This window comes from Triturus cristatus, chromosome 3_1, assembly GCF_964204655.1.
Source record: "Triturus cristatus chromosome 3_1, aTriCri1.1, whole genome shotgun sequence".
Taxonomy (NCBI): domain Eukaryota; kingdom Metazoa; phylum Chordata; class Amphibia; order Caudata; family Salamandridae; genus Triturus; species Triturus cristatus.
The window spans coordinates 965,186,490-965,203,076 of NC_140583.1; the positions used below are offsets into that span (position 1 = coordinate 965,186,490).

Here is a 16,587-nt window from a genome sequence, read left to right on the forward strand (position 1 = left end):
GTTGAATGCATGTACATGTCATTAATTAGACCATATCCACAGTGAAAATGGTTTACAGTAAACAGTTGTTTTCCCAAATGAAAAAAGTCGATCAGATCTTGCGATGTTAAAAGTTATTCTTTATTGATGTCCTTTAAAATTCGAAACCGCCAACGCGTTTCGTCCTCAATCGGACTTCTTCAGGGCTTGAAAAGTAAACGATATTAGTTCTTTTAGTTGTTGCCAGTGGATAGAACCCAATAGATTTGAAAATGATGTGTGTTCAAGCATATATGTTATATCAGTTCAGTAGCTCAGGAATTGAAAAATTGGCCCCAGGGTATATCATCGTTCAGTCCTCTCATGTGTGTACCAAGGCGGAACACCCAGCGTTGTTCTTTTTCAAACAGTTGAGGCTCTTTCTTCACTTGTTCTATTACTGTACATGAGGGGACTGAACGATGATATACCCTGGGGCCAATTTACTTGGGCCAAAAAATAGGGTTGAAAAACCTTTTTGCTATCTGTCAATAAAATATCAAAGGTGTAGCACAACACTCACAATCAGTTGTGCACGAGTGAAAAAATATATCACGTTTTCCTTCCACTTATTTGGGGATAATTTTATCCGATGAGTGTACAATTTAACAATAACTTATGTCTTTTTACCTAATCTTTCAGGATTGCATAGAAAAAGGAATACCAAATGGGTATTGTATTTATGCATGCTTAAAGGCACATTATACCTGGAATCTATTCAGGCACACCTATTAGGATCACCAAGAGTGGTTACAGGGATCATGTATTTCTGGTCCTGAGGAAAAGCCTAGGGGAAGGCTTGAAACATGTAGACCGGGGAAAAGATCACTCATCATAGTGTATAGTTCTCCAACCCCCCGTTTTAACGATACCAGCTATAGGAATTAATGCAGTGTAGGTTCCGTGTAGCCAGGTATTTTTTAACCTCACTATTCTTTCGGATCCTTCCACTCTCACAAATATCGCACAGTATTACTTCATGATAAGTGCTCCCACGTCTCAGTCGGTCGTAGCACGCCACCGTCCTGCAGCAGGGCAGGAAGAACCCGAAGATGAAGCATGCCACCAAAGGACTTTTTGGTGGGGGAGGGTTATCTTAAAAAAAACTTATCATTTTCCCTAAGGAAATCAATATATTTTCCTTGGGAACACTGGTAGCAATCACTGGAAGGATAATATGTGTTCACTGAGTGAGATTTTTCTTGAATGAAGAGGTGGACTTTTTTTGTTTTTTTCAATCATCACTGCTCTTCAACCATGCTTGGGATCAGTGACATCTCTTGGTCACAGGCTAGCATCAAGTGAAATGGCCAAACTGAGTTGCAATCCTCATATTCACCTACATTAGTGTTCAAGTCAGGGTATGGCGAAAGAAAAGAAGGGTTTGATCCACCGGAGCTTCACCCATCTCTCAGAACCCTGTTCAAGCATCTGGCAAAGGAACAGCAACAGGCAGCCAGACTGGCAATGGTAGAAGAGATTAAGCTGGAAGGGGCGGACTCAGCACTGTACTGGTGGATCAACAGGAGACACCAAGCTCCATTGAAGGCAGTCGCAGCTAGAGAGGAAGGACTACAGCAGTCTACCTAGCATCCAGCTTCCAATTCAAGGGATGCAGGAATGTTTCCTAGTGGAAATGTCACTCTTAAGGGAATTCTTTCTATCTTTCAAAACCTTCTTATATAAAGATCTTGGGTGATATATTTCGACCCTATCTCTTGGCTGCAATTTAAGTGCTGCCTTTAGAGCCCCTGAGCCTTAGAGCAATCACTATTAAACCACCAGTGGTTGTTTGAGGCAGAGTATCCTGCCACAGTTAGGGCTGATTTGACAACAGCAACGAAGTCAGAAAAAGCTAAAAGAATATCTTTGGGGCATAAGTCGGGGTTAAGACAATTTGCCACCTCTAGACTGAATTGTTTAAAAAGTTAACCCAAAAAAATCCTCGGGACAATTTTCGCCCACTTAACCCACCTCCCTTGATCTGAGACAGCAATCAGTTCTTGGGCAGTTAATGCAGTAAAGCACTGCCTAGGTTGAGAGCGAACCAGCACTAAAGCATTATGATCGCTCCATGCCACCCATTTAACAGAAAAATACACCTCAGCAGGGATGAGCAACATGGAATTTGAATAATGGTCCACAATGGATTCAGCATCTCTCCCACCATAAGTGGGGACGGCCTGTACACTGGGGATAACCAGGTTCTACGAGTGTACCAAGTTGTTCAACTGCTTCCCTTGAGCATTGTGTTCAAAGTGATAAAGCGGGGAAGTGTCCTCCCCCATGGCGTCTTGTAATAGAAAACAAGATGCAGGACATGAGTGAATGTTTAAGTCCTCCAAAAACACTACTGAAACTTTAACAACTATACACATATCCCTGACTTTTGGGGAGTTATTGAATTTCTTAACGGTAGCTTCTAGATTAGCAAGACTATCCGAATGAGTAAGATTACCCTGCGGATTATAAACATTTACTATTAATTAACATCAGTGAGTTGTCCTGAAACATTATTAAGACCGCCGCTACGAGTGCACTGTTTGTTTCTACTTCAGTGACCATTTAGTTTAATGGTAGGTAGACCAAAATACAAAGCCCTGCCATGACATGCACAGAGGAGGAAAGTAGTGCAGGCCAGAAGAAATTAGCAAAATTGGATAGAAAGGGGGAACCACGGAGGGACCTGGTTTCCTGAAAAGCCAAGACTTAGAAGGATTTGATGAATTCCAACCAGTTGGGGTCTGTTTTCTTGGCATCCAGCCCCGCTGATAAGATCCTCAGATGCTCTCCCTGCTCCATTTGCAATAAAATCACCTTCTTGCCCAGCAGCTTCAGTTGGGATTATAGAGCCCACAGCGCGGTTGTGCAGTCAATCCACTCCCTCCAGAGAGCCCAAGATCTCAAATCTGTTGGCAGCTGTAAGAGGAGCAAAAAAGTCCCCAACAGGAGCACTACAAGACATCAACGTACTATGTAGCATTCTGACCTGAAGATTAGTATACTGATCTGGACCAGGGAGAACAGAGTGGGTGCAAGGCCCCTGGTAAGACCTTCCGGTGCCGTTATGAGGGGGGTTAAATACTTGGGACGGCGGGGAGACACTCTTCATCATGTCTCTTCCTAGTCTTTAAAATAAAAAGAAAAAAAACAGTGGACACACGCTTATCAGATGGTCCTGGGTGTCCTGAAAAGAGGCAAGAATTCTTGCTGCTGTCCATCTATTAAGAACGCTATCTTTTGGCTTCAGGATAATTTTCAGCCTACTGAAACAGGAACCCAGTCAACCAATCCTTTTCGGCTTCCCAAGGAGAAGGATTGTTCCAGCAATCTGGTGACATCCACCTCTTTTTTTTACAGATACTATTAAGGTACTCATTCATTACGTTTATTGCAAGGGCATAACCTTATACCCATGAATCCAACTCTGCAATTGTTTCCAGGATACTCATGGGTCACTTTCCACTGCGTATCTATAATAACACATGCATTTAGTGCATGCTGCTTCTGTGTAGCGGTTTATAGGGCATGCACTGGTTATTAACTCACATTAAGTTTCTCTTATCACCTTTTTATTTAGTGTATAGTCACTGAGATATTGTACTCTGGAGTCACAAATTTTCGAACTACTTTCGAAGTGTAAATACGACTTCTTTTTTTTGAGTGGCATATGCATATGAGTATGTTCGGTTCTACTTTTGGTAAACACCACATATACAACATACATAGTGAGACAAACAATCAAGTTTTTGTGAATATTGCAGCTATGAAACAAATCACACAAAAAGAGTAATCATGTGTCAGCTGCCAGTGTACAGCATGTATTGTGTGTCAAACAAGATTTGTGGGACTGTCTATTTTCAATAATGAAATTCCATCTTGAAATCTACTTTGACGGACTGATCAACTTGAATATTTTGAGTGTGATCTGGCGTGTGCTTCGGTATCAATGTGTCATAGTCTGAAGGAGGTTGGCTACTGCCTGTGGCGTGCTCGCCTTCAATACCCAGTAGTCGAGATGGGAAAAAGGGTAGAACCTACGACCCACTAAGGTACGCTGCCACCACCACCATCAGTTTTCCAAACTTCAAAGGAGTGCAGGTGAGTCCAAAGGGCAGTATAGCGAACTGAAAATGCTTTTATCCCACCACGAACTGCAGGTAGCGCCAATGGACCTCCAGGACAGGAATATGGAAATAGACATCCTGCATATCCAAATTTTTCATCCGGTCTCCAGGGTCGAGAGCAGAAAAAGGCTGTTACTTAACCTGTAAGCATCTGTTCATGGCATGTTTTTCTGTAGATTTATATGCTTTGCATACTCCTGCCATTTAGAGTTGGGTTTGGATGTGTGCAAGTTGTTTTTCTTCAAAGAAGTCTCTTGAGTAAAGTGACGTCTCTCAGTGATACTGCGCATGGGCATCGACTCCATTGTTAAATTGTTTTCCAGCAGTCGCGTGACAATGGAGTGTAAGTGTTACTAAAAAGCTGACCATGCATATGATAGTGTAACTAAATACTGCAAACGCCACAGGTCCCCAGGTAGGAGGGTCGGGGCATGTGAATCTATAGCACTACATGCTACGGACAGATGCTTACAGGGTAAGTAACTTAATCCGTTCAATGGCATGTGTGGCCGTAGATACACATGCTTTGCACAGACGGTAAAGCAGTGCCCTGCAAAAAGCGGTGGCTAACCTATGGGTGTTGCAGTTGCTTGAAAAAGAAGACATAGCACTGCCTGTCCTTTATTTGCTTGTTGACGTGCTAAAACATCCACACAGTAATGTTTAGTGAAAGTGTGTGGGGTTGACCATGTAGCTGCTTTACAAATTTCAGCTATTTGTATATTGCCCAGGAAAGCCATAGATGCTCCTATCTTACGAGTAGCGTGTGATCTAGGAGGTGTGGGCAAAGTTCCTATAGCTTTGATGTAACATGTCTGAATGCATTTAAATACCCACCTAGAGACAACGGATTTTGACTTGGGCTTTCCTATGTGAGAGGCTGAAAAAGCTACATAGAGTTTTTTAGTTTTATGAAACTCTTTAGTTCTGTCAATATAGTTTATTAAAGCTCTTTTAACATTAGTTTATGAAGGTCTCTTTCTGCAATTGAATCAGGCTGTTGAAGGAAGACAGCAAATGCAACTGACTGACTTGAATGAACGGTACAAACTACCATTGGAAGGAATTTTGGGTTCGTTCAAAGGACTATCCTATCCCTGTGTAGCTGGAAGAAAGGTTCTTCCAAAGTTAGTGCCTGGAGCTCAATGACACATCTAAGAGAGGTGATGGCTACTAAAAGGACTACCTACCAAGATAGGAATTGGAGGGGACAATTATGCAAGGGTTCAAACGGTAGACCCAAAAGTCTGGTAAGTACTTTGTTGAGATTCCAAGCAGGTGCAGGGGTAAGCCTGGGTGGAATTACTCTTTTAAGGCTTTCTATGAATACCTTAATAACTTGTACCTTAAACAATGATGAACGTTGTCTATTTTGCAGGCAGGTAGCTACCGCAGCTAGTTGTAGTCACATTGAAGTATCAGTAGTCCATAAATCTGCAAATGCAGTAGAGAGCAGACAAAGTTTTGAACAATTGCATTAAATGGGTCAATGTGTTTACCACGACAGTAGAAGACAAATCTTTTCTACTTGGCAGTGTAACAAGCTCTGGTTGTAGGTTTGCGTGCCTCTTTGAGAATGGTCATACATTCTGGTGGGAGATTCAGGTAACCAAATTCTATGACCTCAGGTTGAGTTCCTTTGGATTTGGTGGGTGCCTGACCTCTCTAATGTTCTGAGTGAAAAGATTCGGAATGAGGGGAATCTTCTCGTGTGGCATTACTGAACGTTCTAGTAGTGTGGTGAACCATGATTGTCGAGTCCAAGTGGGAGCTATCAGAATGAGGGGAGAGAAATTTGCCTGAGCTTCTGAACCACAAACAGAAGAAAAGGGAGAAGTGGAAAAGTGTAGGCAAATATCCGTGACCAGTTCAACCATAGAGCATTGCCCTTAGATAGTAGGTGGTTAAAGATGGAGGCAAAGTTTGGGCATTTTGCATTGTCTGCAATTGCGAAGAGGTCTATCTGTAGAAACCCCCACCTGTGGAAGGGAGGAGAACTCTGGGATGGAGTTCCCACTCGACTTGATGCCGCATTCTGCTGAGGTCAGCAAAGTTGTTGTCCATCCCTGGAAGCTGCTCCACTAACATGTGAATGTTGTGATGAACTGCACAACGCCAAATCATCTGAGATAGGCATGATAACTGTAGAGTGTGTGTCCATCTCCATTTATGTGAATAGAACATAGCTGTTGCGTTGTCCGTCCACACCAGGACAACTTTGCCTTTGAGGTGGACTAGAAATGCTTTCAATGCTAGGTGAACTGCTTGACGCTCTTGATGAGAAGACTCTGGTGTTTTGTGTCCAAGAGGCCCTGAACTGTGAAATTCTATAGATGCGCACCTCATCCTGTTAGGGATGCGTCCACTATGAGAATGATCTGGGGAACAGGGTTGAGGAGCGGCCACCCTTTTCATAGGTTCTGTGTATTCCACCACTGCAGGGAGTTATGTGTGCAGTTGTCTATCAACACTAGATCTTGTAATTGATCCTGTGACTGAAACCATTGACTCACCAGACACTACTGCAATGGAAGCATATGTCATCTTGCATGTAGCACTATTGCAATACAAGATGCCATCATGCATAGAAGTCGTTGACCTATTTTGACTGTTGTGTTGATTGGGGTGAAACAGATGTAGCAGTTCTGTGATATTGCGAATCCTGACAGCATTGAATAGGCCAATCCCAACTAAGTGTTGAGAATAGCCCCTAGATACAGCTGGATTTGTGAACGATGAAGATGTGATTTCTGTATGCTGACTGTAAATCTCAATTGATGAAAAAGTTGTATAGTGGTGTGAGCATGTTGTAGGCACAACTGATACGTACTGGCTTTGATTAGCCAATCGTCCAGATACAGGAAAACATGAATATTCGGTCTGCATATAAGTGCTGCAACTTCCACCAGACATATGGTGAACACCGGGGGTGCAGTAGTGACCCCAAATGGAAGCACTTTGAATTGATAATGGTTTCCTGCTATGATGAACCAGAGGTATTGTCGGTGAGCTGAATGCATTGAAATGTGAAAGTAAGCTTCCTTTAACTCTAGTGCAGACTGAGTCACCGCCCTGTTGAAAAAGAGTAATTACATCTTTAAACGTCTTCATGTGAAAGTGCTCTAGGAGGAGATGTTGATTTAGGGGTCTGAGGTCCAGTATGGGTCGAAGAGACCCATCTTTTTCGGGGAATGAGGAAGTATAGAGAGTATACTCCTAAACCTTGCTGTGCTAGAAGAAATGTGTCTATGGATCCTTTCCGCAAGAGAGCCTGTGCTTCCTGTTTGAGCAAGGTTTGGTGCTGTCTGGAAAGTATGTGCATGCGAGGTGGAATGTTTTGATAAGCTTCAGACAATAATCCTGTTGAATAATATTTAACACACGCTGGCCTGTTGTTATGGTTTTCCAGATGGGGGAGAAACCTTGTAATCGCCCAGACAGATGTTAAGTGGTCAGGGGAAATGAAAAGTGAATTACTGTTTGGAATTGGAGGGTGTGGTACGAGTGGAGGCACCTCTGCCATGCTCTTTGGAATTATTCGCCCTATATGTGCTTCTGAAATATCCTCTTGAGGGGGAGGTTTAATGCTGTTGACTATAAGAAGAGGTAGAGGCATCTGATGATTTTGCTTTATTGCCATGTTTGTACGTGGGGCGCTGAAAGGAACCACATGCAGTGGGGGATTTGAAGCACCCCAATTAATTTCGCAACCTGCGTGTTATTTTTCTAGTGTTTGGTCCACTTGGGGACCTAACAGATATTGCTGGTCAAAAGGGACATTAAGGAGTGTCTGCTGTACCTCTAGCTTAAAGCCCAATATACGTAGGCAAGCATTTCTACGTAGCAGTATGCTTTTATTTATGCCTATGGTGAATGTGTACACAGAATCAAGGGCACATGAGATTGAGTTATTTGATATTAATTCTCCCTCCTGTACAATTTGATTGCCTCTTTTTTTGTACTCCTCAGGAAAATGTTTGAGGAGTTCCTCAATCTCATCCCAATGGGCTCTGTTGTACCTTGCTAATAACCCTTGACCATTGGCGATACACCAATGGTTGACTCACTGTGCTGCCACCTTGTCCCCTGAAACATCAATGAGTTTAGACTCTTCATCAGGTGGAAGGTCATCTGCTGATATCTGAAAGTTTGTTCTTTTGTGGGCATTAGATACCACCAGGGAGTCTGGTGAAGTAGTCCTTTAATGTAAGGTGGATCTGAGGGAGCATATTTTGTATCTACATGAGGTGTAATGATGGGTGCTTGTTCTGGTCTTTAAAGAGGTCATCTGAGTGATGGAGCATCCCCTTTAGCATGAGCAGATGCTTCAAAGATGTTTCAAAGAGGAAATCATCCTCTATGGGGTCTTTGTGCAATGGGACCGGGTGCTGGTGATATGCAGCTGCCCTAGCTACAAGTTCTTGGAAGGATATTGCATCATCCAGGGTGATGGCTTTGCTGTGAAGAGGTCTGGGTCATTACCGACGGAAGGTTCTATGTCATAGTAGTCCCATGGATCTGTGAGCTGCTGATCATCGCCATCCCCTTCCCCAAACCACAGTTTCAGAAAGTGGAGAACCTTGTGGAATAATGTCTCTTGTGTCACTAAGAGAGTGATGTGAGGAAGGTGGTGGTGAGGGAGATAGTGAAGGTGGAGAGTAATCAGGCAAAGGTGACTGCAAAGGACTAGTTGCAATGCCCTTTTTCAGTTTCTTAGGAGGTACAGGTATATCAACGGCTTCCTCAGAAGAAAGATGACATTTTGATGAAACAGGTGCTGATTGAAAAGCCTTTGCCAAAATCTGATCAGCAGAAGGTTGAATATGTAACAATTTCTGCTTAAGATCAAGCCTCTCCTTCAAAGTTTCAAGGATGTGTTCCAGTCCCTAACTGGATGGTTTCTGTGCTGAACTTGTTTTTTTGTTTCAGAGCCACAGTAGTTGGAGCTGAAAAGGGAGAGGAATGGGCGCTCGGTGCAGATGCCGCAGCTGGTTTACTTGCCACACAGATTACTCAGCTCAATGTAGTAAATTTCAACTTGACTTTCAGTGCCGGGCTCGAGGGCGCTGCATCCTTAGCAGATACCCTGTGCAGATCATGGCTTGAGAGCAGTGGTGGCCCAGGAGCTGTAATTTCAGTTGAGACCGAATGTCTCTTAGTGAGCTGGGCAGGGACATCGGTACTCACTGCGTGGTGTGCTGAAGACAAGTCCTGTATTTGTAGGCCAGACTATCTTCGGTTCGGATGCGGAGTCCGAAATGGAAAAGGCCTCTTACTCTGCTGCCAATGCCTCGTGCCGCTCCTCTTTTGTGTGTTCAATATCGTGTATGCCAAAGATGTTGGGTGTCTCCTCCAGGTCTACACACTGCATCTCTTTCTGACACGTAATGTTTTCTTCCAACAAAAAGATAGTCAGGCCTCACAATTTTTTTTGTTGTGGCCAGGAGAGAGACAAAGGTTGCAAATCTGATGATGGTTGTGCGTGGGTATTTTGCATGGCAGTTAGGACAGAACCAAAATGGAGTTCAGTTCATCAACACTGCATTGATGGTCAAATCCGATGAGATAGAAATACAAGGCCCGAATGGAAAAGGCCCAAATAGGGGTTGCACGAAGCCCGCGACTGGAGAATGTCGAATTGGCAATCGAGTTCAAGGGATTACTTCTGTTTTCGAAAGGTTACACAAATGAAAACAATACGGACAAGAAAAAAAGTAATCAACGAACTGAAAGAAACCTCAAAGCGGTCTCGAACCAGAGCGCTGAAGAACACCTCCGTACCTGATGGCCCAAAGAAAACAATCTAACAATACAGTTGATGCCCATGCACAATATCACAGAGAGGAAGAGTCACTCTACCTCGTGACTCAAGAGACTTCTTCTAAGAAAAACAACTTCACACATCTGGAGCCAACATTAGGTGGCAGGAGTATGCAAAGCATGTATATCTGCAACCACACATGCCATCAAACATGCAGTTTAAGCTGGCCTGTCACATACTAATGGAGGTGTCACCAGACTGTTCATCACTGAGGTGTCTTCCATTGAAAACAAAAGTGTACATGAAAAGACGTGTTTCAGGGTACCAGCACAAAGGGCAGACTATTCTACATTCATGTCTATCAGTGAGAATCTTACAATGCAGGAAAACAATCTAAAATGGAGTTGCTTTCCATGTGCCTTCTCTACTAAGTGAGTAGTCACAGGAGACCTTGTGACTCAGATTTCTTTGAATGAAAACAATTTGCCACGTCCGAACCCAATGCTAGGAGTATGCATAACGTGCATTTACAGCCACACATGCTATAAACATATTTATTTTAATAGCACATGTGAAAACTTCTTTCACTTAATATTTTACTTAGTCGGATAAGTTACAATTAAACATACTCCTAACTATATTCATTAGCTTAAATCTGCTGCAATACTGGAACCCTAGTTTGGACAATGACCAAATGAAAGCAACAAAGAGAACAGAATCAACATTGAGTTTCTTGTTCTGAAGAAGTAATCGGATGTATCGCGAAATATGCATTGGATGCAACTTTGTATATTTAGAAATAATAAATAGGACAAGGATAAACAAAAATTATAAAACAAAAAAAACAGGTTAATGAATTGATACATAACTTGGGACGATCCAGCCAGCACTTTGAAGATTCCAAAGATCCTGCAGTAGATAAAAGTGAGATTTTGGAGACCCAAAGAATAGCATTACATGGAGTTTTATGTATTGGGGTCTTGGGCAAGGACTAGACCCGCCAGGTAACAGTCACACTCCATAAGACAAGGAAAAATCATGACAGGAATAATGCTGTTGTGTCTAGCTGTACAGGCTATGCTTGCAAAGCTGATGCTCACTCCCCGAGTAAAACTGGCAGTTTTCATGTTGTATAGAAGGATTTAAATGAAAAGTATTAAAACGTTTAAAAAACAACAACAAACAAAAAAATATAAAACCTGCAAATCAAGCTTTATGTATAAATTAAAGAATATACTCCTTTAAGGCTCCTCATAAGATTTGTTGTTGTAGCAATTTATGGTCACACAGTAATGCAAGGTAGTTAACAATGAGCGTGCAAAGCATTGGTTGTTCCTCTGCCTGTCCTGCTTATCAATTAATTAGGACTAGACTGGTTAACCTACAGTCTACAGTTCATCACTGATTATTTAACACATTCTCAAATTACTAGAACAGAGGAGAATGGAACAGGAAAGAGGCAGGCTGTAATTTGCAGCCATTGGTGATTTCTACGAAAAGACCAGCTGTATACACTAAATTATGACGAATGCTAAGAAAAATTATTGTAACATCGTTTTTTACTAACTAAATTGACTAAGTATTAGAGATAGATAGCCATAACTGGAAAAATATGGGCATGGTTTTCTCTTATCTGCTATCCGATGTTACATTTTTAGGAGACTTATAGATTTAATCCAAAACATATTTCTTATAATTTGAACATATACCAAATATCAACAACATTTTAATTAGAGACCAACCAACAGCACCTGAAAGTTCTGAAACAGACATGCCATAGGGTTTTGATCAGTATGTGGTCCAGAAGGTGGGGCCACTCCCTGAAATCCCTGCAGACTCTGGTACCCTTGAATGAACTGTTGCTGTTGCCTTGAAGGAAACATCTGATTGTTGTTCAAGATTGACTGGAGGTGAGTAAGCTGATGGTTGTTCAAAGTATTGTTCAGTGAAGGAATATCACCTGCAATGCCCCCCAAAATAGAAGAATAAAGTGGTCAATAATCAGGCTTTTCAAGTCGACCCTTACATTTGATAAAGTCAAAAGCAAATATTGCACAAATAAACAATTTACAATGGAGTGGAATATCTTTCTTATTGCAAATAAGAGTTACAGCAAACAAATTAACTTGTTTTCATGTATTCTGGGGCAGCTTCACAGCTATCCATCTAGTTTATTGATAAATTGTTGTCACCATTAATGACTAAATGAGATGGGGTCTTGTCTTCATTTCCATGGTGCACAATTCAAATGAATTTACGTTTAATTGGAGCACTCAACATGATTTAGCTATATATTAAAAGCTATATTCTCAAGTACTATCTGATAGGAGCATCAGCTTGACAACATTACACAGCCAAAATGTATACATAAAACAATTCTTTCTAGATGCACTTACAATAATGTGAAACAGATTGCAGTGCCAAACAACATGGTCAGGAAAATCTGAGTTTTTCAAAAAAGTTATATTGATGAAGTTCAGAGCATTAAAAAGCTAGACTAAAAGGAAATCTGTTGCAAACGAACTTCAGGTACATAAGAAAAATCTGCTTGTGGTAAGTTTTTTCAACATTATTTGTTATTCAATTATTTGACCAAGGACAAACATTGCAAATGGTTCGTAAACAAAGCCTCTATGACAGTAGTTTTACTGACCAGATTGGGTAAATTGAGATCCATGGGTCAAAGTCTACTTCCGAAAATCTAGACCCTTGCAGATACAAAATAGTGTTTATTGATTATGGAGTAAACTTCTCATTGAGCACAGGTTTCTAAGAACATTTTTGAAATGACTGATAAAAATCAGGATTACACTTCCAACAGTTAATGTTAAAGGTGTGTGCCTAGAAATGCCCATCACTAATTCTAACCATGATACCGCAACAAGAAGTTAATTTGTTTGTTTGTTTGTTTAAACTTTATTTCAGCTTTATAGCCTTAAAAGCAAAAGTACAGAAAATAAATAACAGGCACATATATACATAACCATAATCCAACAATTGATTAAATTTACCATGTAGCAGGGCGAATAAATCATTAAAATATAATCATACTTGAGCTTTATCGCAATTGAGATCATAAATACAATTATTAAATTAACTAAAATCCAGACACTAAAATATTTTAAAATTAAGAGGATCAGTACATCTGAAATTCTGTACAGGTTAAGGTTAGACGGCAGTATATAACCTAACATTACAATTTATGACCAGACCATTTCCTGATAAGGTACACACTAAATAAAAATCTACTTGTACCAAATACCACAAGTTGCGAGGTATTAGACTTAATTATGCGCTCTGCCTCTTTATAGGATCTAACCCCCATATTTTTACATAGAGGTTTGATCCAACGATCTGTCGGTTTTTTATAGGCCGGGCAGAAGAAGAGTAGATGGACATCATCTTCTTTTGCCCCCAGAGAGTACATAAATCAGTACAATTTTTCTCCCCCCACCTACATGTGGTTGCAGAGGTCTGTAAAATCCCATATCTAAATTGCAAATATAGTGTTTTTGCTAGGGGTGGGCCTATCTCGTCCATAAATTGCTCAAAGAAAGGGATGTCTTTTAAAAATTTCTGAGTCAATGTCCCAATCGAGGAACTGTATATTAGATCATAATTGACACAAGACCAGAATGTGTCCCTTACAAGTTTTTTAGAGGAACAAGTCATGTTTTGGGGAACATCCCATAGGTGGGAGAGCCCTAACCTCTCGTACCACATAGAGATATGCTTTAACCAGGGTATTTTCATATGTCCATCAAGCTCAATTATTTCAATCAAACCCTTCTTGTAGTCACCCAACTCCGAGGTTGTCCATAACCTGACCCAATACAACAAGGGTCTTAGTATAGCTTGATAGTCAGTCCTTTTCAGATTTATATCAAGAAACACTGGTATTAAGGGGGTTCTAATCGGAATTTTAAGCAGCCTACGTACGAAATGGTTTTCCACCTTTTCAAAATAGTTTTTACAGCTGCATCCCCAGAGCTTAGCTCCATAAAGGGCCGCCGATTGGGCCTTCGCTTTAAATACCTCGATTGCCGGCGTAATTGCTTTAGAGTGGCTTGCACCGTGCACTTTTAGTATGGGCATTGAATTCTGTTTAAAGGACAGATTACTTTTTTCCAACTGACCTTTCCAAGTAAGGTTATTATCCAACATTGAACCTAAATAGTTAAAACTACCCACATGTTCCAGTTTTTGACTTTCTAAACACAGATTTTTCCTAAATGACTTATGGGGTTTAATGGACATGTATTTAGTTTTAGCAGGGTTTATTTCTAAGCCCTTCCTCACACAATAACTTTGGAAGGAATCCACCAGTTTTTGCAAGCCCCTCGGAGTCTGTGAAATAAGAATGGTGTCATCAGCAAAAAGTAAAGATGTAATCGCCTCACCACCTAGCTTTGGGGAATCATGATCACAGTTACTTAAGTAGCTGGGAATGTCATTAACGTATAGCGAGAAGAGTGTGGGTGCTAACACACACCCTTGGCGCACACCACGTTCCACAGATATGGGCCTTGAGATTTCTCCACCCTTTCCCGATCTAATTTTAGCAAAATTCCCTGTGTGTAGTTTAATAAGTTCTTGGAGAAGCTCGCCAGGGACCGCCATATTCTTAAGTGTAATCCACAACAAGTTGCGAGGGACAAGGTCGAAGGCGGCTCTCAGATCAACAAATGCTACATACAGGCTGCCCTTCCTTATGTTAATATACTTCCAACAGATGCACATGAACCTAAACACCTGATCAACCGTACTCGTTTTTGACCTAAATCCTGCTTGGTATTTGGTTAAAATCTTCATTTCCTCGATCCAATCTAAAAGCCTATTTAAAATATGTCTGGCAAATTTTTTTTGTAAAATATCAATTAAACTTATTGGGCGGTAATTGCTCGGATCATAACGATCACCTTTTTTAAAAATTGTTATGATTTCCACCCCTTTCCATGATTCGGGGATCGGTGTTCCTGCCACTATCGAATTACATAGAAAATGTATATACGGCCCCCACACTCCTACATCGTGCTTTAGTAGATCACCGGGAATTTTATCAGGACCTGGGGCTTTACCCATTTTAACAGCCTGCAATGCCTGAATAGTTTCTTCTAGACTAAATCGTAAGGGAACAATACTCTGTTCTGAATTAATCTCTGCGCCCCCTGGGATTAATCCCTCCTTATCAATAGAATAGAGCTTAGAAAAGTGATCACACCAAGTTTTTTCATCTAAATAAATATCCTTTGGTGATCTACCTTTTTTGTTTCCCTTTGCAATTAGGTTCCAGAATGTACTCTGGTCTCTTATCTTGGCCGCACTTAGGAGATCGTCCCAGAATCTACCATCCCAATCTTTTTTCGCTTTAACCAGGATTTTATTATATGCCTGTCTACCATGTTTTATGTCCAGTTGATTCTTAGATTTTACTGCCTGTATCAAACTGGACTTTGCTATCCGACAGTCTTTGTTAAACCATGGATTCGTTTGCTCATGATGGTTCCCTTTTGAGTTTACATCCTTATTATACAATTTACTCAAAAAGGGAGATAGCGCATCTACCAATTTGGTGTGCAGATCTAGGACATCCTTAGAGCCCATTAAGGGCTTCTGCGAAGATTCAACAGTGTCGGAAAATGTGATATAAATGTCTTGTAATTACTTTTCTTTTCCCAAAATATATGGCCATCTTAGAGCACGCCTATTGTTTGTTATCTGCGGCTGCTCGTCTGTAGTATTTATTAATGTTTCTCCAGCTAGTCTAGAAGAAAAAGGCTGTGGATCTAGCCATAATTGGAGTGGGAGATGGTCAGAAGTTAATTTAGGTTAAACAATATGCCACACAGAAATTTCGAATATGACAAAAGTAATTATTAAATATTTATATTTTCACACCACAGTTTTTACTCTGTTTAAATCATTTTTTAATTTGAAGCTTAAATGCTGGAACAATGCACTGAATTGAAGTAAAATTGGCTAATCAATGATATGTCAAGTATGGCAAAGGGAGCTAAAGGTTTTTGGTTTATTTTAAGAACACAAGCACTAAAAAGGAGAAAACAAAAAGAAATATAAAATATGATCAACATGGGGTTTATTTTTATAGCATCACCTTATGGGAGATTTAAACACAACTAGGTTCAACTTTTTCAAAGAAGTGGCATAAGAATAAGAGATCTAGATTCATCCTACGCATTTGACTCGAATCGAACTTTCAATTCTTAGAACTTTTGTCATGTTTTGTGTATTTTGTTCCAGGGATCCCAGGTAGCCTGTGAGGTGTAGTGCTTGTAAAAACTCTCCAAAGTAAATAAATTCCTCTAATGCATAGCTATTCATCGCAACACTGATCCCACAGAAAACAGTTCTACTTGAAATAAATTAATATGTACTGCCTGTAAAGTAGTTAAACAGAAAGTTGCCCTCTCAAAATAAATAATACTCATATTATGTTTATGTTGCATCGGAATGAATGGAGCTAGGGTCATCTTTACAAACTAATCTTAAGTAGGCTGAAAAAAAAGAAAATAATGCAGTTTAGGTTAATGCTTAAATTTGAAAAGGAATAAATGTTGCATCTGAGACTGCATTAAAGCGTAAATCTTTATTTTGCACATATGCAGGCAAGATGCCATTAACTAAACCTCTGTGCAATTAAAATGCAAAAATGTAGGCTAC

General features: G+C 40.6%; 1 protein-coding gene across 3 annotated transcripts in view; it reads right to left on the minus strand.

The window, feature by feature from the left end:
* The window catches only part of MBD5 (methyl-CpG binding domain protein 5), a 375,507-nt gene that overhangs the window by 143,739 nt on the left and 215,181 nt on the right, over nucleotides 1-16,587 (minus strand). For all 3 annotated transcript variants that reach the window (XM_085645611.1, XM_085645612.1, XM_085645613.1), the window contains one exon: nucleotides 11,658-11,866. In XM_085645611.1, coding sequence (XP_085501737.1) covers nucleotides 11,658-11,866 — 209 coding nt within the window. The remainder of the gene's footprint in view (nucleotides 1-11,657; nucleotides 11,867-16,587) is intronic.